At 40.0% G+C, this 23,904-nt stretch overlaps 1 protein-coding gene across 12 annotated transcripts in view; it reads left to right on the top strand.

The window, feature by feature from the left end:
• Positions 1–23,904, top strand: part of MED12L (mediator complex subunit 12L) — a 321,530-nt gene that overhangs the window by 252,758 nt on the left and 44,868 nt on the right. For 10 of the 12 annotated variants that reach the window (XM_073359680.1, XM_078854411.1, XM_078854410.1 and 7 more), the window contains 10 exons: positions 4,397–4,471; positions 4,595–4,785; positions 5,132–5,293; positions 9,797–9,908; positions 11,276–11,365; positions 13,157–13,266; positions 13,842–13,977; positions 14,361–14,522; positions 16,342–16,704; positions 19,008–19,164. In XM_073359680.1, the coding sequence (XP_073215781.1) occupies positions 4,397–4,471; positions 4,595–4,785; positions 5,132–5,293; positions 9,797–9,908; positions 11,276–11,365; positions 13,157–13,266; positions 13,842–13,977; positions 14,361–14,522; positions 16,342–16,704; positions 19,008–19,164 (1,558 nt within the window). Of the gene's footprint in view, positions 1–4,396; positions 4,472–4,594; positions 4,786–5,131; positions 5,294–9,796; positions 9,909–11,275; positions 11,366–13,156; positions 13,267–13,841; positions 13,978–14,360; positions 14,523–16,341; positions 16,705–18,886; positions 18,970–19,007; positions 19,165–23,904 lie in introns of those variants that run through there. The other 2 variants (XM_078854404.1, XM_078854412.1) reach the window with 2 other exon arrangements.

The raw sequence follows: 23,904 nt of genomic DNA, 5'->3' as shown, positions 1-23,904 counted from the left end.
TTTCCAAGCTGAAAAGTCCCAGTTTTATTAATCTCTCTTCATACGGAAGCCATTCCATACCCCTAATCTTTTTTGTTGCCCTTTTCTGAACCTTTTCCAATTCCAATATATCTTTTTTGATATGGGGCGACCACATCTACAGACAGTATTCAAGATGTGGGAGTACTATGGATTTATATAGAGGCAACATGATATTTTCTGTCCTATTATCTATCTCTTTCCTAATGATTCCCAACATTCTGTTCGCTTTTTTGACTGCCGCTGCACATTGAGTAGATGTTTTCAGAGAACTATCCACAATGACTCCAAGATCTCTTTCTTGAGTGGTAACAGCTAATTTAGACCCACATCATTTTATTTGTATAGTTGGGATTATGCTTTCCAAAGTGCATTACTTTGCATTTATCAACATTAAATTTCATCTGCCATTTTGTTGCCCAGTCACCCACTTTTAAGAGATCCTTTTGTAGCTCTTCACAGTCTGCCGGGGTCTTAACTATCTTTAGTAATTTTGTATCATCTTCAAAATTTTCCACCTCACTCTTTACCCCTTTTTCCAGATTATTTATGAATATATTGAATAGGACTGGTCCCAAAACAGACCCCCGGGGGACACCAGTATTTACCTCTCTCCATTCTGAAAACTGACCATTTATACCTACCTTTTATTTCCTATCTTTTAATCAGTTACCAAACCATGAGAGCACCTTCCCTCTTATCCCGTGACAGCTTTCTTTGCGTAAGAGCCTTTGATGAGGGACCTTGTCAAAGGCTTTCTGAGTACACTATATTCACTTGGTCCCCTTGGTCCACATGCTTGTTGACCCCCCTCAAAGAATTCTAGTAGATTGGTGAGGAATAATTTCCCTTGACTCTTCAACAAATTATGTTCATCTGTATGTCTGACAATATTGTTCTTTATTATAGTTTCAACCAGTTTGCCCAGTACTGAAGTCAGGCTTACAAGCCTATAATTTCCGGGATCACCTCTGGAGCTCTTTTTAAAAATTGGCATCACATTAGTTATCCTCCAGTCATTTGATATAGAAGCTGATTTAAATGATAGGTTACAGACTACAGTTAGTAGTTCTGCAATTTCACATTTGAGTTCCTTCAGAACTCTTGGGTGAATACCATCTGGTCCTGGTGACTTATTGCTGTTTAATTTATCAATTTGTTCCAAAACCTCCTCTAATGATACCTCAATCTGGGACAGTTCCTCAGATCTGTCACCTAAAGAGAATGGCTCAGGAATGGGAATCTCCCTCACATCCTCAGCCTTGAAGACCGATGCAAAGAATTCATTTAGTTTCTCCGCAATAGCCTTATCATCCGTGAGTGCTCCTTTAGCACCTCGATTGTCCAGTGGCCCCACTGGTGGTTTAGCAAGCTTCTTACTTCTGATGTACTTTAAAAAAAAATTGCTATTACTTTTTGAGTCTTTGGCTAACTGTTCCTCAAATTCTTTTTTGGCCTTCCTAATTGTATTTTTACACTTCATTTGCCAGTGTCCTTTCTATTTTCCTCACTAGGATTTAACTTCCACTTTTTAAAGGATGCCTTTTTGACTCTCACTGCTTCTTTTACTTTGTTTAGACACGGTGGCTCTTTTTTGGTTCTCTTACTATGTTTTTTAATTTGGGGTATACATTTAAGTTGAGCCTCTATTATGGTGTCTTTAAAAAGTTTCCACGCAGCTTGGAGAGATTTCACTTTTGGCCCTGTACCCTTTAATTTCTGTTTAACTAACCTCCTCACTTTTGTCTAGTTCCCCTTTCTGAAATTAAATGCTACAGTGTTGGTCCGCTGTGGTGTTTTTCCTGCCACAGGGATATTAAATTTAATTATATTATGGTCACTATTACAAGCGGTCCAGCTATATTCACCTCTTGGTCCAGATCCTGTGCTCCACTTAGGACTAAATCAAGAATTGCCTCTCCTCTGGTGGGTTCCAGGACCAGTTGCTCCAAGAAGCATATTACACTGTAGATATCTGGTGGCTGTCTGTTTCCTCCAAAGGAATGATTCACCCTCTATGAAGCCTGGTCTGGAAACATGACAGTTCAGAGTATAGCCTATTAGGGTGCAGTCACATCATGCCTGCAAACCCTAAATGTTCAGATCTGCATGTGGAAATTATTATTTACAGTAAACGCTCAGCAGGTGTAACTTCCCTTGCTTTCCATATATGCCCAAACACCAAAATGGGTGCCAGGTCACCCCAAGCTGATCTATGTGATAAGTGTCCCTACCCTTCATGGAAAAGAGAAAGTGGTCTGATGTCTCCCCAGCACCTCCCACGCCCACTACCAAAGAGGGTTCTCCAGAGGAGTCAGAGACCTACTTGTGGAAAAGACAGGGGCACTACTCTAATCACTCCTATCCCATCCTAGCAATCACCAGGGAATCCAGTGAAAAGTGAATAAATTCTGGGGCTGTATTAACTGATAGGTAAAAAGAAAAATCCCTGTGCTGTCTTTGAGGTGGGTTCCAGAGCAGCCGTGGGTGGAGCCATTGTTGGCAGTACAGCTCTGTTGAATATCTGAGCCAGTGCAGAGGCACAGGGTTTTGGGGACACAGCCCTGAACTCCAACCAATCCCCCAATGTCTTTGTTGTTTATTATTTGTGTTATCATAGTGCCTAGGAGCCTTAGTCATCCACCAGGATCCCATTGTGCTAGGAGCTGTACGAACACAGAAGCGGGGAGCTGGAGCATATGATTTATGAGGAGAGGCTGAGGGAACTGGAACTATTTAGTCTGCAGAAGAGAAGAGTAAGGGGGGATTTGATAGCTGCTTTCAACTATCTGAAAGGGGGTTCCAAAGAGGATGGATCTAGGCTGTTCTCAGTGGTAGCAGATGACAGAACAAGGAGTAATGGTCTCAAGTTGCAGTGGGGGGGGGGGGGGTTAGGTTGGATATTAGGAAAAACTTTTTCACTAGGAGGGTGGTGAAGCACTGGAATGGGTTACTAGGGAGGTGGTGGGATCTCCTTCCTTAGAGGTTTTTAAGGTCAGGCTTGACAAAGCCCTGCCTGGATGATTTAGTTGGGGATCGGTCCTGCTTTAAGCAGGGGGTTGGACTAGATGACCTCCTGAGGTCTCTTCCAATCCTGATATTCTATGATTTTATGAGAACAAAAAGACCACCCCTGCCCCAAGGATCTTATAATCTACATATAAGAAAAGACAATGGCTAGATACAAACAAATGAGGGAATACAAGGAAACAAGAAACAATATTAGTCAGCATGGTAGACAGTGGACAGGGACCAAACCCCCATCCATTCTTCAGGTGGTAAATCTCATCCTAATGATGGAATTATCTCGAGGTTGTGTTTCCCCTATTGATGTGGGGAAAATAAATGAAAAACACTTATAGAAATTACTGCACCTGTGTAAAGCCCCAGTGTGTCAATGGGAAAATAATCTGCTCTCAATTAACAGTCTACAGTAGCTGAGAGGTGCTTTATTTTTGGCATTGATTTGACTTGGAAGTTGTTTATCCACCCACTCAGGTTCTTGCTTTTTACTCTTATGTAAAATTTGACAGTGGAAAATAACCACTTACAGAGCCCCTTAGAAAACATAACTGACAGCATGATTTTAGCCATGTAATCACCACTTCCAGGATAGATACAGTGGATTACTTTCACAACATCACATTTGTAATGTTAATTTCCTGGGCAATACATAAGATGATTGGGAACTCCCTTTGCATCCGAATGACTGTATATAAATAGTAGGAGGTACTAAAGCCAAGAACATATTAGCTACAGGACAATGTTTAGAAGAGTACAGAATTGTTTTTACTTTGTTACAACAGTGATTTCAAGCCTAGTGGGTTGTTTTACCATCTACTTCCTCTCTGGGCATGTCTTCACTAGAAAATTGTATCATGTTTGAATACCATTGTGAAGAATTGAGTTAGCTAACATGATGCTGGCCAGTGTGGACAAGGACAAATCATATTCATCCTCACATCAGATAATTATGATCAAACCCTGTTGGAGTTATAGTTTAATCATATTTAGGTGACCTAATGCTGAGCGTGATTTGGTCTGCATTGATGACCAATCATGTCAGTGAATTCAGTTTTTGATCGTTTTGTCTGAACACAGTACAATTTGTAATGAACAGCCATTACCGCATCAGAAAATTTGAATTGGTTAAAAATATTGATGAGCTGATTTTGAGGGTAGGGAGAATGCAAAGGGATAACAATTGGGCTGATAGGTCCTTGAATTGCTTTGAAAAACTTAAAGCTTCAAAAGTTTTAAAGAACAGTGTGGTGATCTACTGTGGTGACATGATTTAAATTGTTCCAGTTAAGAGAGTTAAAAAAATTTCTACAATAAACTTGACACAAATGTTTTTCATTTTAATAATTTTACTCAGAACTTAGATCAATGGACTCTCAGGCAATCTTGGTTGGAGCTCCAGCTAATGATCAAACAGTGCATGAAGGAACCTGTAAGTATTTGGTTCTTTTAATGTACTTACAAAATATTTAATTTATTAAAGTATGTAAAATTTGAACCTAGCCCATGAGCAAACATACCATGAATATGCTAGTTTACTTATGTTTCACTGTAGGGTTCTGGGTCTGTGGCTGAAATGAACAGCTTGTTGGATAATATTGCAAAGGCGACAATAGAGGTGTTTCAGCAATCCGCTGATCTAAACAATAACTCTTCTAACTCTGGTATAGGCCTCTTCAATCCAAACTCTGTTGGAAATGCTGACACAAGTAATACAAGACAGAATGGTAAAAAGACATTCCTAAGGTATTTTTGTGTAGCACCTTTTAAATTATTTTAACTGACATAATGGTTAATAATGCATAGAATGAAGTGAAAACTTCGAAACTTATAAAGGCTTTTTGCACTTGAAATGGGAATGTTTAGGAAATGTTACCTGAAAGTCACTGGTTTTTTTACTCTTGTTCAACAGTAAACATTGGTGTTATCCCTGAATTTTTGGAATGTATCATTTGTGGCTGCTCAGCAAATGCCTAGCTATCCCAGAAAAAACTTTATCATCTGTCTCATTGCAATTGGTTACAATGACTGAGAATGATGTGAAGAGTAGATTGAGATTTTGGATGAAATAAGTTTGTGATTCTGCTTTTAGTTCTTCTGAACGTCGAGGCGTATGGTTGGTGGCTCCCTTGATTGCAAAACTGCCTACCTCAGTTCAAGGTAGGGTCCTGAAAGCAGCTGGAGAAGAGCTGGAGAAAGGTCAGCATTTGGGATCGTCCTCAAAGAAGGAGAGAGATAGACAAAAGCAAAAAAGGTACAACCTTTGAAAATATTTGTATACAATTTCAGAAGGCATGTTGAAAGCAGAGGTGTGCCGAGGAGGCTGTCTTTTTGCTGTTGCAAATCTCATCGGTCACCTTTTGGTGTTGCAAATCCCCAAACCAGGTGTGGTTCAGATCCTGGTTCCATTTTATCTAAAACAGTCAGTTTCAGGGGGGGAGTGGAGGGAGAGATGGAAAGATTTCTGGATGGGTGTACTGGACTCTGTTGATTAAATATTATGCAAATTTCAGTAATAAAGGGATTTGAAATGGATAAATATTTAATACCCCCAAATCACAATTGCCCTCTCTTGCCTCCCTCCAGCACAGGGTGTTCTCATTACCATTAAGATGTCAGTCTCAATTACTTTGAAAATGTTGCATCTTGGCAGTGTCATACCTAAGTTTACACGCACAGGTGGCTATCAGAAACTTGCCAGTTTTGCAACCTTAGAGTTACTATAGTAATTACCCTGAATACTGCTAGTAATTACATCCTTTAATTTTAAATACTTACCAACCTCTCCTTTTGTGTAGTTGGTCCAAGAAGCAGTTGTTTAAGGTGCCAAATTCTCTAAAACTTGTGATATTTAATTGTTCTATATGCAGGCAGTTGAAGTCACCCATTATTGCAACATCATTATATTTTGTTACCTTTTTGATTTCCCTCAGCATTGTGCACTTAGCATACTTTTCCTGATCAAGAGGTCAGTAGTATGAACGTACCAAAACATTTGTATTCTTATCGCTCAGCATTTTTATCCATATGGACCCTACTGTATGGTTCTTGTTAGATTCTATGGAATAATTTTGATACAGTGCTATCCCCCCACCTCTGCAACCTAACCTATCCTTCCTGTATAATTTATAGTATATTTTATTTTGTCATTGCAACATATTTCAGAGATGCCTATTATTTCAAGATCATCTTCATTGCCAGGCATAATGGTTGGTATTGAGACATGTAGGTTTGGTTTCATTTTATTTGCCATGTCCGTATATTATTTAATTCCTTTGTCTTGACACACTTACTTTTTTTTGGAACTTACCTCTCTGATCTCAAGCTGGTTCCTTCTCCAATTCAGCTGTAATTTCTGTCCTACCCTTTATTGGATACAAAGATACCTTTGGGTTATTGACTTCCTTAGCATATTTCTTTGACTAACTTGAGTACTCCTCAGTACCACTTGGTTTTTCCTGAACTCCTAGTTTAAATCTCCCAACATTTGCTCATTTGCTGTTTCAGTAGCAAGATTCCACTTGGGCTAAGATGGAACCAGTCCCTTCTGTCTAAGTACTGTGACAGGGTCAGGCTAGATGGCTATAGGAGAGTAATAGAAGGCAGATATATTAGCCCCAGGCTAAGTAGGTTCCTTTTCCCTGGATAAGGTAACAGGGAAGGTTCCAGAACAATCAGAGACAATTAAGACAGGCTGATTAGAACACCTGCAGCCAATCAAGAAGCTGCTAGAATCAATTAAGGCAGGCTAATCAGGGCATCTGGGTTTTAAAAAGGAGCTCACTTCAGTTTGTGGTGTGCGTGTGAGGAGCTGGGAGCAAGAGGCACTAGAAGCTGAGAGTGAGAACGCGGACTGTTTGAGGACTGAGGTGTACAAGCGTTATCAGACACCAGGAGGAAGGTCCTATGGTGAGGATAAAGAAGGTGTTGGGAGGAGGCCATGGGGAAGTAGCCCAGGGAGTTGTAGCTGTCGCATAGCTGTTCCAGGAGGCACTCGAGACAGCTGCATTCCACAGGTCCCTGGGCTGGAACCCGGAGTAGAGGGCGGGCCCAGGTTCCCCCCAAATCCTCCCAACTCCTGGTCAGACACAGGAGGAGTCGACCTGGACTGTGGGTTCAGAAAAATGGCCAAGCTGAGGACTGCCATGAAGCTCTAAGGCGAGTAAATCCGCCAATAAGCGCAAGACCCACCAAGGTAGAGCAGGAACTTTGTCACAGTACTTCCTTCCCATAAAAGTTTCCTAGTGCACAGAAAATTTAAATGCCTCCTTTGAGATGATCTTCTCATGAACATATTAAGACTTGTAAGTTTCTTCTGCCTAGATATCCCTGTGCACGAAACCAGAGGTACTCAAGAGAAGGCTATCATAGTCTTATCATATCTATTCTTTCTGTGTGCCTTTGAGTATGTCTGCACCAGAGCTGGAAGGTGTAATTTCCAGCTTGGGTGGACATACCCATGCTAGAGTGCTAAAAATAGAAGTATATCCATGGCAGCAGGAGGGGCTAGCCGCCCAAGTATGTACCTTTTGTTTTCAGATGGGATCGTACTTGAGTGGCTAGATTCTCCTGCCACTTATGCCATTGTGGATTCACTTCTATTTTTAGCACATTAGCTCAATCAGAGCAAGTACAGATATGTCTACCCAAGGTGGAAATTACACCTGCAGTGCTTTAGTGAAGGCATACTGCCTGAGACATATCTGCTTATGTAACCCGCACACCTTCTGGGTGTGGTGTTCTGTCCCATCGGGGGAGGGGGAGAGAGAGAGAGATTAATGAGTGTGCTCCACAGCCTTAGCTAACAGTCAGTTGGCTTTTAGCTCATGCCAGAGAGGCTCATGCACTAAGCTCTAGAGGTCCCCAGTTCGATCCTGCCTGCTGATGACCAGAGTCTGTTGGCGTTACACTTACTTGATAAAAAGACAGGCTTTTACTGGTGCTTGCATGGCAGAGCCTGTACCACTATGGGAGAGTATTAAACTCTGTTTTGCCTTATACGTCATCATCATTGTCAGATAAGTCCCTGATTGGAGAATTTTTATTACCATTTGCGGTGGTGGTTGTGGTGATGGTTATGTAAAAGTTGGAGGATGCAGTTTGATTTTTCAGATCAGATTGAATGGCAATGGTAGCAATTATAACAATCCATGTTTGACTTGTCTGCGGAGCAAATGTGTTATGGAAGTTATTGAGAGAATAAATAGGGGTTGCTTCAGTGCCATCCTTAGAGCCACTACTCTGGCCCAAATCACACTTTGACTTGTGCTTTCAATAGAAAAGATTTTCTGCATTGCTTTTTTTATAGCTTTGGAGTTTTTCTAGCTACTTATCCCCTGAATTATGAGAGCAAAAATTAAATGCCAAATACAGCTGTTGAACAGTTGTACATAGATGTTGAAATGAATATGTACATTTGAGTTGTAATATATAATGGTGTACAGAACTTTCAGTGAGTGTTACACAGCAAAAGCTACGTCTACGTTATGCGGTAGGAGTGTGATTCCTCTGCTTGTTATACATATACTCTCGCTAGGTGTCATTGAGCTAGCATGAGTATAAATAGCAAAGCTGCCTGAAACTGGTGGCTATGTACTATGTACTCTGCAGCCTCTATCCTTGCAACCATGGCTATACTGCTATTTATACTCATGCTAGCTTGATGAGAGCTAGCATGAGTATGTGTACTTGGGTTGCCAACCCTCCAGGATTGTCCTGGAGTCTCCAGAAATTTAATATTTATTTTTAATTAAAGATTATGTTATTTGCGGAAACCTCCAGGAATACGTACAACCAAAGTTGGGAACTCTAATGTATACCCAAGCAGGAGAATCACATCCCTAGATCATAGTGCAGACGTAGCTTAAAACACTGGTAAAATAATTGCATGAATTGAATTTAGATGAATGCAAAGGCCTCTGCTGAAATTTTTTTTTTTTAACTTCTTTCTCCTTTCCAAATTTATGTCAGTTTCTGTTGGAATATATCTTAATATATATCCCATCGTCCCATTGGACTGGGTCTTGACCGTCTTACTCTGACACAGTACCTGTCCCCTTTAGTGGTAGTTTTAGTGCAGCTGTGTCTTCAGAAAGTTATCTTTTTAATTAACTAACCTTTGTTAAAATCCCTGGACAATTTCCCAGGATCCACTAACATGGATTAACCCTACAATGGCCTTGTCTTCACTAGAATTTTAACACTGGGTAGTTAGCTTTAGTTAAAATATACCTGTTAAAATCCTAGTGAGGACAAGGCAGGTGTAATTTTAATCCATGTTAGCAGAATAAGGTAAACTTTCAGGAGGAGTCTGGGGTTTACCTTGTCCAGCTGACATAGGTTAAAACTATACCTGCTGTGTGTTCATGAGAATTTTAACACGGGTTAGTTAACATAGATTAAAAATGACTCCTGTTTTCCAGAGTAAGGCTTGAGTGTCTCCTGCAAGGTTCTGTGCCTCTTCATCTCCTATTGACTGAACCAGGAGTTGAGGGGTTCAGCACCACAAATGTAGGTTCCAAGTAAAGACTTCAGGATTTGTCCCTTTATGCTTTGATTGGCCCACTTTATACACTGTCTGCTTTACACTTTGTTTAATTTCTGGCTTGTGAGGCTGTAACTTACTAAAACAGACACCAAGATAGATCTGAGCAGCATTTTCGTTCAGGGGAAAATTATAGGGAAGGAAGGGAATGGAGACGGGAAGTATCAAAATAACCTTACTAATTGAATCTTATGTGTTTTGCCTCTTTTAAAGCATGTCTCTTTTGAGTCAGCAACCTTTCCTTTCTTTGGTACTTACTTGCCTTAAGGGACAGGATGAGCAACGGGAAGGGCTTCTAACATCACTGCAAAATCAAGTTAATCAGGTAAAACAAACACATAATACTGAGCACCCTCCGTTTGATATTTGTGCCATCAGTTTTATGTGTACTGGATCATGCAAAACTGGGAAAGTTCTAAAGGTTCAACACACTGATTTTCAGAAATGAATTGTCAAATGAAGGAAGAATCAAAGATGAAGAGAACTTTAATTTATCCGCTCATAAGAATGACTAAATGTTCCTTTAACAGCAATTTAAAAATAACTTTTCCCTTTGCACTGACCAATAACTTTCTTCGAGTGTTTCTAAAAATAATGGAACAAAAATGTAAGTAATCCAGGGCCCGATTTCAGACCTTTTCTGAGAAGCAATGGTAGATTGTTTTCATGACAGGGAAATGCCTCCCAGTGCTTCATGTCTACTGAGTTTATAAAATCATAAAAACTTAGATTTTTCTGGAAAAAAGGTCTCTTTCTTGAGTAAATGCATAATTAGAAAAAGATAAATTATTAAAAAAATTATCCCCAAATTATCCCATTCCCCAAAGCAAAGCAATCCTGCAATGTTTTTTCAGGTAACTGACACACATGCACATACACCCTCTCTGCCACTTCTACACCAGTTCCTTTGCTCCCACCAGATTCCCACCAGATTCTAACCCTCAAGACTGTAAGCTCCTGAAGGCTGATACTGTCTTTTTATCAGTGTGTGGACAGTGTCTGGTACAATGGAGCCCTGAAACTTGTTTTCAGTCTCTAGATGCTACCACCATACAAATTAATAATAACAACCTTCCCCCATATTCTCACTCACATCAGATCCAGTCCCTGGCTTTGCTCCCCATCTTTATTTGATCCATTCCTTGATGCTGCTTTTCTCCATTTCTGCTACTGCTCCCTGGCCCTCCTCTTTTTTTAAAACTATTTTTATAGGTTCTCATCTAAATCCATCTAAACTCTGACTTACACCCTCTTCCTTGCAATCCTGTCTTTGTTGATCTGTGGTGTCCAATAGGACAGAATGGAGGAGCAGCAGCTGATGTCTGTGTTCCATGTGTCTAGCCCAGGGTGCTAGGATGTTTGAGGGAAATTATTATTTTATCAGAGTGGATGACAAAACTGCTTATTTTCTCTTTGAAGGAACAGTAGTAAGATATAGCCTCACAGTCAAAGCCAACAAATAAGTATCTCATCTATTCCTGTTCTTTGTAGATATAAACATTAAATGTGTGCGTGCGTGTGTGTGTGTGTGTGTGTAGGGGGGGAAATTATTAAGCCCAAATTCAATGAAGGCATGAAGATTAAAAGTGAGACAATTCTTCCATAGTTCTTTGTAAATAAGAAGTGATGGGTAGAAATATTTAACAGTTAAGTGGGAAAAACTACTTTTATTCAAACGGCTGTTGTTCTTAGATCCTAAGTAACTGGAGGGAAGAACGATACCAGGATGATGTTAAAGCTAGGCAGATGATGCATGAAGCCTTACAACTACGTCTTAATTTGGTAAGAAAGATGTATGAATATATTCCTCTTCATATTTATAGTATCTAAATTCGAAAATAGCCATTGACAGAAATTAGTTTGCAGTTGATGGTAAGAGGCAAGGGAGATGGAGAGTAACGAAGTCTGACTGCCTGTCTATTGGGTTTTGTTCTGCTGCCCATCGCCAGGGTATCTTAGCACCTTCTACATAAAATCAAATAGCAATAGTAAAGTCCTTAGCAGATTCAACTCTTTTTTTTTTTTCTTTCTCTTGTTATTTCTTCCCTGTTTTCCTCGTTTCCCTTCCCTGCAGTATCACTGGAGAATGTCACAAATGTGCTACCTTTTTTTGAAAGCTGAAAGCCAGAGTCCTTACCTATTTGGTCACTATATGTTGATATAAAACTGACTTTTTTTTTTTTTTTTTTTTTGGGAAACAAGCACTTGTCAGCTTAGAAAATCTCAACCATAATTAGAAGATTCACCCACATGTGGCAGCTACATGGCTAAATTCCAAAGTCAGCTTTGACAGTTTCTAAATGAGAGGTGGCCTAACGGCATTTTCTTTTTTTTAATGACAGGTTTCAGAGTAACAGCCGTGTTAGTCTGTATCCTCAAAAAGAAAAGGAGGACTTGTGGCACCTTAGGAACTAACAAATTTATTTGAGCATAAGCTTTCGTGAGCTACAGCTCACTTCAGCGGATGCATTCAGTGGAATGCATCCGCTGAAGTGAGCTGTAGCTCACGAAAGCTTATGCTCAAATAAATTTGTTAGTCCCTAAGGTGCCACAAGTCCTCCTTTTCTTTATTTTAATGTAACTCCCAATAAAGGCTTAGCTCAGCAGAATAGCCCATGCTTGGAAGCAGCACGTAAATCCAAAATGGGGAAGCCCCAAAATGAAACAGAACAGCTGGGTGTAATCAGGTGGCAGGTTTTAGCCAAGAAAGAAGGTGCAATGCTGTGCACCTCTACAACCTGCAGGTCCAGTCCTTCTCCTATTTAAGTCAATGTCACAAGTAATGTGGACTTCAGTGGGTGCATGACTGGGACTTAGGACTGTTACTCTGCAAATAGTAAGAACATTCCTTGTACAGAAAAGCCAGTGTGGAAACAGTGATCTTTAAAGCTTTAGACTTCACTGAGGAAAACTGAATTGTGTCTACAGTGAGAAGCAACAAATAAAGATTTAATTATTAAGTATCTTCCTAGCATGTGGCTTCAGACCAGAAGTTAGCAGTGATTTTCCCTCCACTCTAATCTTGACGAGGAGATTGATTGACAAGGCACTGGGTATGGAGTCCCAGCTCTTCAGCAACTGAAGTGTGAGGGACAGGTGCTTCCCATGGAAAAGGCATCAGACTAGTTGCAACCATTCCAATCTAACTATGAGCCAGTGTCGTCGATCAAACGTGGGCTCAGAAATATCCTTTTCTTCAGATCTTTCAACAGCAGCAACATTAACTATTTTTAATCAAATTTTAGATAAAGAAAAGTTATACTCTTTAAGGATATGATTCAACACCCTTTGAAATCAGTTAGAATCTGTCCACTGACCTCAGTGGGTGCTGGATTGAGCGTTAAATTTGTTAAGACTGATATTGCTGATCTTTCATTTTTCAACACTTTTGTGAAGTGTTGTTGTCTTGAGGCAGGGAGAATCAAGTCTTTTTTTGCCAAAAAATTTATCAAGTTAATGTATAAATTATTTCATGTATGAAAAAAGCCATCAAATATAGTGTAACTAATAAATATTCAAAGATAGAAACATGTATGTATTTGAGTTCTCTGTGTTCTGTTGTTTTGCATGTAGGTGGGTGGAATGTTTGACACTGTGCAGAGAAGCACACAGTGGACTACAGACTGGGCACTTCTTCTCCTTCAGATAATTACTTCAGGAACTGTCGATATGCAAACCAACAAGTGTGTTACTCTTATTATAATTCAATAATTCATTAATGTCTGTAATGCTTTGAATGAAAATCCAGATAGTCATATTTATGTTTATCGGAGCTTATTGTAGTAACAGCCCTGATTTGGGGAAGCACTTCTGGGAGGGACAGCACTTAAGCAAGAATTTAAAATAAAGCACCTCCTTAAATACTGTTCTGAATAGAGATGTATTTAAGCATGTGCCTAAGTGCTTTCCTGAATCAGGTCCTATTTTTTCTAATGACCATTTATGCCAGCAATTTATGTGATGTTACAATCTACAGTGGCTCCGATTTGCAAATATTTGTGTTCATATATTTGACCATGCACCTGCATGTGTTCAGGGGTAGTACAAGCTCCCTGGAGTTTATGTATGCATAATATGCTTGAAAAATCTGGTTCAATATGCCCGAATAAGTGTCCGTAGTCTTTGCCATAATCTATTTCCGAGAGGTATTGACAATCGTGTTACTATAAACATGATAGAATTTTAAATGTTGAGTTAACAAGATGTGTCAGTATTGCTCTCTAAGATGCAACATACGACTTATCTCTTTACCTCTTAGTGAATTATTCACGACTGTCCTTGATATGCTGGGCGTTCTCATCAATGGAACTTTAGCTTCTGACCTATCAAATGCATCCCAAGGGGGGTCCGAAGAGAACAAAAGGGCATACATGAATTTAGTGAAAAAGTTGAAAGTAAGTTTTGGACCTCTGATTTTTAACTGCATTCCTGTTAAATCACATTTTAGGCCCATCTTTTAATCTTCACAGTTTTATTGTCAGGGTGGTTGAAAGGAAAAGATCCTTCAGCAACAAGTGCCCTAGCAATATCTGAAGGAGTATCATCATACTTTTAGCCATGTTTGAGACTTTTAAATCAGCCCATTTCACTTAAATCCTGTTTATATCTTCTGTTTTCAAATAAAAAGCAAGTGCACAAGGCAATTTATAGGTGCAACAAAGGCCAAGCTAAAATACTTGATTATATTTAGTAAAAGTACAAGGAAGTGATTCATCTGGGAACTTGCTGTCTTTGAATTGTGAAGCATTGTAACATTTTAACTTCTCTTTTTTGTTAGAAAGAGCTAGGAGACAAGTGTTCGGAAAGTATTGACAAAGTTCGCCAGTTGCTACCTTTGCCAAAACAGACGTGTGACATTATCACCTGTGAGCCAATGGGATCTTTGATTGACACCAAAGGAAACAAAATTGCAGGATTTGACTCCATAGATAAGAAACAGGCAAGAGTAAATGTTTACCTTAACATCTCAGTTTTGTTATGACTTTCTCATGCATATGAAAGTCAAATAAACAGTTTGATGTAATTTTTTACAGTGTCTGACTGTATCTGAAACTTATGGAAGTACTGTACTTCTGTTTTAATGTACCTTCCTTAAAAAACAGAAACAAACAGCTGATCTTTCTATGCATAATCACTCCTAAAAATGGTCATAATGTTACCAAGTTGAGAGGAGAAATGGATGTTCTTGGTAGATCGAGAATTCTCAACCTCATGGAACAATACCTTTTAGAAAAATCTTTTTCAAGATAATTGATCTTTTACTGGTACAAGTATGCTTTAATGTCAACAGAGATAACATACATTTTAATTTGAGCTGTATGAAAATTCACACACAGTGGGTGACACTTTCTAGATTTCCTTACCAATAAAAACTCAGTCCATCCTCATGTAACAGCTCACCGATATTTGCAAGTGTTTTGAGAAGCTTGGATAGATTTGGTTTTAGGTGTAAGCAATGAAAAATTGTATGGTTTTTACATAGTCTTGTGTAGCCACCAAGCAAAATTCAGCAGTTTTGATTGTTTCACTTCATTTTTTATTTAATTAATTTATAAAACTGGCAGTACAAAACCCACACAAATTAAAATTGAATGAAAGGTTACTATGAACTCCTACAAACAAAAGCCCCAGAGTTTGAGATTCAGGTTCAATTCCTATCTATTTATTTTTGAAATTTGTATTGCTTCATTTTACAATCTAGGGTCTTGACTGCCATCTGATATGCATGTTACCAAATGGAAATAACCTATGCCTTGGAGGCGACTACTGGAGTAGCTCTGAGAAAAACTGTTGCCCCACTGGGACACAATCATCCATCCTCACTAACAGCCTTTCCCTAAAAGTGAAGTGTGCCCCCACCCAAGGTCTAGCCACAGGGCACATCAGGCATATAACTAAAGACGGGTACCTTTAAAAATCATTGGAGGGATTTGGTAGGAGTTAAAGAGCCCAATTGATTTAGTTTTCCTGAAGGGAGAGAGTGGTCCCTGCTTCTCAAAGCTGCTCTATAAAGCAAGTTAAATCATGCACATTTATTTCTCCTTTGAAGGAGAGTCTTTTTGGGCTAGAGTGAGCCGCTTCAGTTTTCTCAATGCTACTATGTGAAACTAGTATGTTGGGAACACATTTCTTATTCCAGACATTTCACAAACGAGCAGTGCAAACCAGTTTCCTTGGATGAGTAGTCCTCGGAAAACTGTCTAGCTTCATGTAAATTTACATAATTTTTGACCAAAATTTTAGCATGAAAAAGAAACGCTAGGATATTTTTTTAGCTGTACCGCTCTTTCCAAGGGCAATTCAGCTTTTTTATTTTTCAGGAAATGAAGTATAGTGCTGACACTTATTCAGTTGTATTTTAAATATATGTACTTTGAGTGTTTTGGTCCTATGTTTTAATCTGGTGATTAATAATTTTTGTTATTTAAAAGGTAGATTGTTTGCACTGATGTCCAAGGAAGCTGTTGCATGATAGATAAAACGTAAGAAATTTATTGGAAAATAACCACATTTTCAAAAAACCCGGTACAGCTATCAACATACAAAACTATGAAAATGTAGCTTGATTCATTCTAACAGGTGTCAGCCTTGGATGCTAGTTGAATTCCCATACAAACATGTAAATGATAGTTTTTGTGTTGAGGGAAAAAAAATCCATACAGTGGTTTTAACCATAGTACACAAAAGCAGGTAATTCACATTCTTTGTTGTTAAGGTATCATTTTAAGAGTGCTGTGGTACTTTGTATTTCGAAACAGGGTCTTCAGGTATCAACAAAACAGAAAGTGTCCTCTTGGGATTTATTTGAGGGTCATAAAAATCCTGCTCCACTCTCCTGGGCTTGGTTTGGTACAGTTCGTGTTGATAGGAAAGTGATAAAGTATGAGGAGCAGCAGCATCTTCTCCTGTACCACACCCATCCCAAGCCCAAGCCACGAAGCTACTACCTCGAGCCCTTATCACTTCCTCCAGAGGAGGAAGAGGAAGAGCCTACTACACCCGTTTCTCAGGAACCAGAAAGAAAATCAGCAGAGCTGTCAGATCAGGGAAAGCCTACCACGGACGAAGAGAAGAAAACAAAAGGCAGGAAAAGAAAGACAAAATCAAACTCAAGAGCAGATGTAAGTGACTAAATGTACAGCGTTAAACAAGTACCCAGGTAATTAAAGGCTTCTTGCTGCAACGTGCGATTGTCTTCACCACCTACAGAAGTTGCTCAGCAACTTGCAAGATTGAGTGCTAAGAAGAGAGTAAATTGTAAAAATTAAGCAGTAAGACAAAATGTTACCAGACAAGCCTGCCTAGAGGATTGATGTATAGGAATGCACTGTAAATTAATAATACTTGAAAATTAATATGAAATCTACTGAAACATACTACAGTCACACCTCAGAGTTATGGACACCTCGGGAATGGAGGTTGTTCGTAACTCTGAAATGTTCGTAACCCTAATAGGACATTATGGACTTCAGCCATAGGGTGGGTTGGGGCTGCAGCTGAAGAGTGGGGGAAGTCAGGGCTCTGGGCCGGGGTGGGGAGGGGTTGGGGCTTCTGACACTCAGGATGGTGGGGCTCTGGGCAGGGGACTTAGGGCTTCTGGCCTGCGGGAGCACAAGGGCTCAGGGCTTTAGACCTGGGGGGAACGCTGGGGCTCGGCGCTTCAGCCCTGCAGCTCCACTCCAGGTTTTAGTCTCATGGGGGGTAGCCTCTGTTCCTGGCTTCCAACCCAGGGTAGGTGTGGGGGGAGTGATTGCCAAGGCTCAGGGCTCCCCACAGCTCTGCTCTCAGTTTCAGCTAAAACTGGCACTCCCCCTGTAGCTAGAGCCCTGGTGTCCCCCGCCCTGGTGTCCCCCGCCGAGCTGAAGCCAAGAATGGAGCCGCATGGCTGAAGCCCTGGGCCCCAGCACTCCCAAGGGTCTAAAGCACTGGGCCCTGGTGCTCCCAAGGGTCAGAAACCATTTGGAGCCTTACCTCCCCGACCCTGCAGCTGCAGCCCCTCTCCCCCTCCCCCGCGTGGTTGAAGCCCTGAGCCCCTGAGGGTAGTACAGTATTTTCTGAGGGAAGGTGTCTTGTTTTGTCTCTGCTGCTGCCTGATTGATTACTTCTGGGTCCACATGGTGTCCGGTTGACTGGTAAGTTTGTAACTCTGATGTTTGTATCATTGAGGTTCTACTGTAGACTGGATCTGAATCATTCAGGCATACCCACACATGGTTATTATTTGTTCCCTTGCTTGCATTAGAGAAGCACCTGAGTTATAGTTTGGATACATTTCTAAATTTACCAATATCAGTGTGTGTTTGGAACTTGGGCTTTGGTTGAGGCCTAGTTCATATTAAAGGGACATGGACAACTTGAAACAGGTCACTAGGATCTAATAAATGGATGCCATTTTAACTTTCCATGGAGTTTGTTGCAATTTGTTACCAAATTTTTCTGTTTTATGCTGTATTTTGTGTATGTGGTTGGAGGGTGTTGCTGTCTGAGACTCACATAAACACCAAGGTCCAATGCACATGCACAGTATAGAAAACCTCTAATGTGGCAAACTTAACCCTTCTACAGTAGAATCTCAGAGTTACATACACCTAAGGAATAGAGGTTGTTCATAACTCTGAACAAAACATTATGTTGTTCTTCCAATAGTTTAGAACTGAACATTACTTTAATACAGCTTTGAAATGTTACCATGCAGAAGAAAAGTGCTGCTTTTAACCATCTTAATTTAAATTAAACAAGCACAGAAACAGTTTCCTTACCTTGTCAAATCTTTTTTTAAACTTTCCCTTTTTCTAATAGTTTACATTTAATACAATACTGTGCCGTATACTGCCTGATTACGTACTTCTGGTTCCAAATGAGATGTGGGGTTGACTCGTCAGTTCGTAACTCTGGTGTTCATGACTGAGGTCCTATTATATATGACCTTTTCTTCACCTAAGGCCAGAACTTCATGATTGAATGGCAAACCCACAATTTCTGAAACCTTTTCTTTATATAATAAATGTTTTAATACTATAGTCCAGATGTAGTGGTATTATGTAAGCTTAAGACTAGCTTGTGAATGTGTTGCATATGCAGATACAATAGTGGTAACTTTAATGTAGGGTTTGGGGTTGTTTGCCTTTTGTGATGTTTCACTTTAGATTCCCCGTGTTATCTGTGGGTACACTATAAATTGTGTTGACGTGCTCTAGCCTGTAGAAGATAGTTTTTATAAGATGAAGCAGGATGGAACATTTAAGAGAAGCTGTCATTTTTAGTTACCTGTAAATAGTTTGTGACTCCATCTATTTTTTACAGGAAAGTAAACTACAATGGGAACAGTCTCCAATCCTTAAATAATTTAGTAGGAAAACTGGCATTATTTATGAGTGAGTAGGGTATGAACGTCAGTAACATTCCTTTTTATGGTATGTTCAAGGAATATCCACAGAACAACTTATACAGAGTGCCTCCCAACTATTCACCAATTTCCTCTCAAATGATGCATCATCCCCAGTCTGCCTTGTGGGGTTATAACATTATGGGACAACCACAACAGCCTAGTTTCTTTGTTCAGAACCAGCCTCTTCCAGCAGGTATGTGTAGGCTTTGGAAGTAAATGGAGATATGTTATTTGTTGTATAATAAGAATGTTACTTCTTGAAATAACAGCAATATCTTATTTTTACTTTAGTTTTTTCCCCAAAACATGATGTGTCTGCTGAAGCCTTGAGTTTTAATCCTTTAGTTCACTTAATACAAGGGCTTTACTTTCTCAACTAAAAAACTTTGAGGATCACCTCCATTAATGTATTACATTTGTGTTTTATCACTGGGCACAAATAGATCACTGAGATGTGTTAGAGGAATTCTGGCAGAATGCTGATAAATAGTTTAATGTGGGAGGTATAAGAAAATATAATTTTTAAAAAAATAATGGTATTTGCCTTGTTACTTTGATTCATGATGTGTATTTTGATACTAATCCAATCCCGATTTTTGGTTGTTTGTTATAAATTGATCAATGTCCATTATAAGTGGCATATAAATACCATGGGATAACACACATCTTCAGCATTTGCTTGCCATGTGTGTTTGCATACATTATTTTGTTTTTCATTTCATGTTCATGTCCAATGAAAATATTTTGCATACTCTAAGGGGAAATATAGAAAATCTTTAGATGCTATAAAAATAGCTACCACATCATGAAGGAAAATTATACAACATAAAAATTGTATAAGTTTGGTTACAAATATGTAAACATAAAATATTTTTTCTGATGTTTCAACTATAAGTAGATTTTATTTATTCTAGGTAAAAAATATCTAGAAAATGTCAGATGATTGTAAAAATTAAGGAGATGAAGTTAAGAAAGCTGCAAATGAAGTCAGTTTTCCTTCATAGTAAACACACATTAATTTATGTCAGGCAGCACACAGAGAATAAGAGATATTTGGCCTCTATTATGTCAGGGTGGAATGGACTTATTCTTTTGCAGATTGTCATAAAACTACTCACTTTCTGTTAATGAACTGTCATGGATAATTTTTATTTTTCAGGATAAAATGTGTTGTACAGTACATCGCTTTATCATCTTCAGTACCAGGAGTTAGCATTCACAGACCACTGTCAGTCTTCAAAGCTATTTTTCAAACATTTGGTGTCATGAACTCAGGAGTTTATGGTTTGCAGTCCTGTGATCTCAAACTGCTAGACTATACCTATTGGCACAATCCAGCTGTACCCACCTCAATCAGGAGGCTGTTGGAATGCTGGAGCAAGTGTGACTTGAGAGCTGCTAGCCAAAAATTCAGGGTTTAGTAGGTTGTTCCAATTGGAAGTAGAAATTGAGTCTGGTATTTCTTTTGTACAACTTTGTTTATTTACAGAGAATGTACACAGTCCTGTGTCTCTGAATGCAGAAGGAATCAAATAACAGGAAACAGATTATTTTGCTCACAGCACAAAGAGCACTCTTTTAGCCTGCACCCTTGATCCCCAAAACCTCTTCCCAAGTTTCTTCCAGAATCAGCCACTATGCTTTCAAATGCTCCTTGAGGCTGTCTGACTGTCTGTCCTTGTCTGTCCTCAGTTTCTATGTGATCTCTCTTCCCCTCCCATTCTCCCAGCCCTCCACCCCCCAAATGCATCTAGCCAAAAGAATACTCAACCAAAAGCTCCTGGATGGGTTCTCACACACCTTTTGTCTTAGGTGGGGCTTATGCTTATAGTTATGGTAATTGAAGGATGAGTTTACACCTACCAATTTCAGTGGGGTTTTAACTCAACCCATTACAAGTTTCACACAGTATCTGTTAGGGGTCCCAACAATGCCAAAACCCAAAACAGTACTCAGTAGGGGTCCCGATGTTGCTAAAACTAGTGAGCCGAGCGTGGAGAAGGACAAACGATCTTAGCTATACACCACAGAGAACAATGAGGCTGAACCTTTGGTACAGAACTAATTCAGACACACAGACTCCACACTGTTACAAACTGACCATCTACAATAATCATGTAGGGAATGGAGCCTCTCGGAAAATGGACGTTTGCAGAGAGTGAAAAAGAAGGGATATAAACCTCTGTGCCTAAATCTCCCTGATAATTCAAATAGGCATTTTTCTGTGCCGTTCTATTCGCAGTGATCATAAATGACATAATTTTGATAGTACAGGTGTGGTATGTAGGCTCTTGTCACTTTGACCCTTAAACTTGGGTATCTTCTGTGTATCTGGTGAACCAGAGGAAAGCAGCACATCTTACAAGAGGGGACTCCTAAGACCATGCCATTTGACCAAGATTCCAAAGCTGGGTAGATTTCAGACACTCTTTCATAACTGCCACCTCTTGGAAGCTGAAAGTTGTTTTACCTCTTTGTGACCATCTGCATGAAATTCTTGACCATTCTAAAATCATCTGGATTTCAGTAAAACAAGATTTAGGAATAATAGAAGTAGGAAAAATAATATAAAATAAAAGAAGCAGTATATGTAACATAAGTAAGGCTTAAACTTTGCCTATACTAATCTAAATAGGTACAAAGTGTAGGCTAAACTATTTAGGTTGTTACAGGGAATAATCAATATTTTACATTTCTCCAGAGAGCATTCTCTTTCTCCCTGTCCCTTTGACAGAATGGCATTAGAGGGATTAGAGGTCTCTAGTCATCCTCCTTGTTTCCCTGAGGTGGTCCTCAATTATACATGTATTGTTATCCATTTGTATTACAATAGTGCTCTCACAGTGTTTGCTACTCATGGGGTCCCCCTCCTGGCCACTCTGGGGATTAGCTCTTTCAGCCTGAATGCCCTTGTCTCACGGTTTGCCAGCTCGTCATCTCGCTCTGTCGCTCTGCAATCGCTCTCTGGTTCCTCAGGAGCGGCAGTGCCTCATGTTGGTGCCTTAACCTTCCGGCCAAGTCATAATGGTCCTCCCCTTCCAGAGTTCTATCAAATCCTCCATGGCATCCTAGGCAGTCCTTAAGTCCACTGCCATGGCTAAGTCACTTCCTCAGTGACTGGGATGAACAGTCCCAAATAGTCTTCAAGATCACTGCCCAGATTGTGCCACTCATTCATTGGCTGGTAGAGGAACCCAGGCCCACCTGCTACTCTGGGTTCCAATCCAGAGGCCTCTCTCCAGCAGCCAACGTCTGCACTATGCCAAACCTTCCTGCCTTTCTCCTGGACTACTTCCTACCTTTCCTATCCCAGGCTCACATTCTCCACCCTAGCTAAACCCCTATCTCCGGTTCTGCTAGACAAACTCTTCCTCTTTGGTCCAAATCCCTTTCTCTCCCATATCACAGAAAGACTGACTGCAGCCCTTGCTCTGCTACCAGCTCCCTGGTTTTATAGAACCCCCTCCTGTTCCTCCACAGGGGAGCTTTCCTTAATTAGGGCTCTCATCTCAATGTAATATCCCCCAGCTTGCAGCCTAATAAGTTAATTATAGACTCTCAGGACTGGAAGGGACCTTAAGAGATCATCTAGTCCACTCTCCTTCACTCATAGCAGGACGAAGTGTTATCTCTAGACCATCCCTGACAGGTGTTTGTCTAACCTGTTCTTAAAAGTCTCCAATGATGGAGATTCTACAGTTCCATAGGCAATTTATTCCAGTGCTTAACTACCCTTAACTTCCCAGTCGGGAAGTTTTTCCTAATGTCTATCCTAAACCACCCTTGTTGCAATTTAAGCCCATTGCCCTATCCTCAGAAGTTAACGAGAACAATTTACCTCCCTCCTCCTTGTAACAACCTTTTGTGTACTTGAAAACTGTTATGTCCCCTCTCAGTCCTGTCTTCTCCAGACTAAACAACCCCATTTTTTTTCAGTCTTCTCTCAGAGGTCATGTTTTCTAGACCTTTAATCATTTTTGTTGCTTTTCTCTGGACTTTCTCCAATTTGTCCACATCTTTCCTGAAATGTGGTGCCTAGAACTGGACACAATACTTTGGTTGAGGCCTAATCAGCAAGGAGTAGAGCAGAAGAATTACTTCTTGTGTCTTGCTTACAACACTCCTGCTAATGCAGCCCAGAATGATGTTCGCTTTTTTTGCGACGTTGTTAACTCATATTTAGCTTGTGGTCCACTGAGACTCTCAGATCCCTTTCCACAGCACTCTTTCCAAGGCAGTCATTTCCGATTTTCTATGTGCAACTGATTGTTCCTTCCTAAGTGGAGTACTTTACATTTGTCCATATTGAATTTCATTCTGTTTACTTCAGACCATTTCTCCAGTTTGTCTAGATCATTTTGAATTTTAATCCTATCCTCCAAAGCACTTGCAACCCCACCCACCTCACCTATATTGCCCGCTTCCAGGCAAGTTTGGGGCAAGCATACCCCATCAGAAGGGCCTAGAATTTAGGACCATTCACTTTGATCTGCCCCTCTGAAACATTTCCTAGAAAGGTATTGCTACCGATGTACTCCTCAAAACGTTCTGATGGTCTCTTATTAAATGACCTTTGTAGGTTTCCCAAATCCATTCAGGATTGTATTCATTGCTTTGGGCAAGGACTCTAGTTTCTGTTTCTCCAGTGTCAAACTGTTGCAATTTGAACAGTTATTTTGAATGTTGTTTGGACGCAGTAATTGTCTCCTCTCTCATCTTCACATCTGAGGCACTCGGATATTACAGTTTTGGGCACCAGCTCCATTATTAGAACCTAGAAAATGGATAGACTTCCAGTAAAGCTCTATTTTAAAGGTGCTCTGCTCTTTTTTGTAAACTGTGCTTGCCTGTTAATTGTTCTGGCTGGGAATATTAATCTCAATCCAATTCTCTGCCTTTAAAGAGACAGACCGCTTACTATAGTTTATTTGTA

Source organism: Lepidochelys kempii, chromosome 9 (genome assembly GCF_965140285.1).
Source record: "Lepidochelys kempii isolate rLepKem1 chromosome 9, rLepKem1.hap1, whole genome shotgun sequence".
NCBI classification, from domain to species: Eukaryota; Metazoa; Chordata; order Testudines; family Cheloniidae; genus Lepidochelys; species Lepidochelys kempii.
The sequence above is the reverse complement of the archived record's forward strand: the minus strand, read 5'-3'. Positions and strand labels throughout refer to the sequence as shown.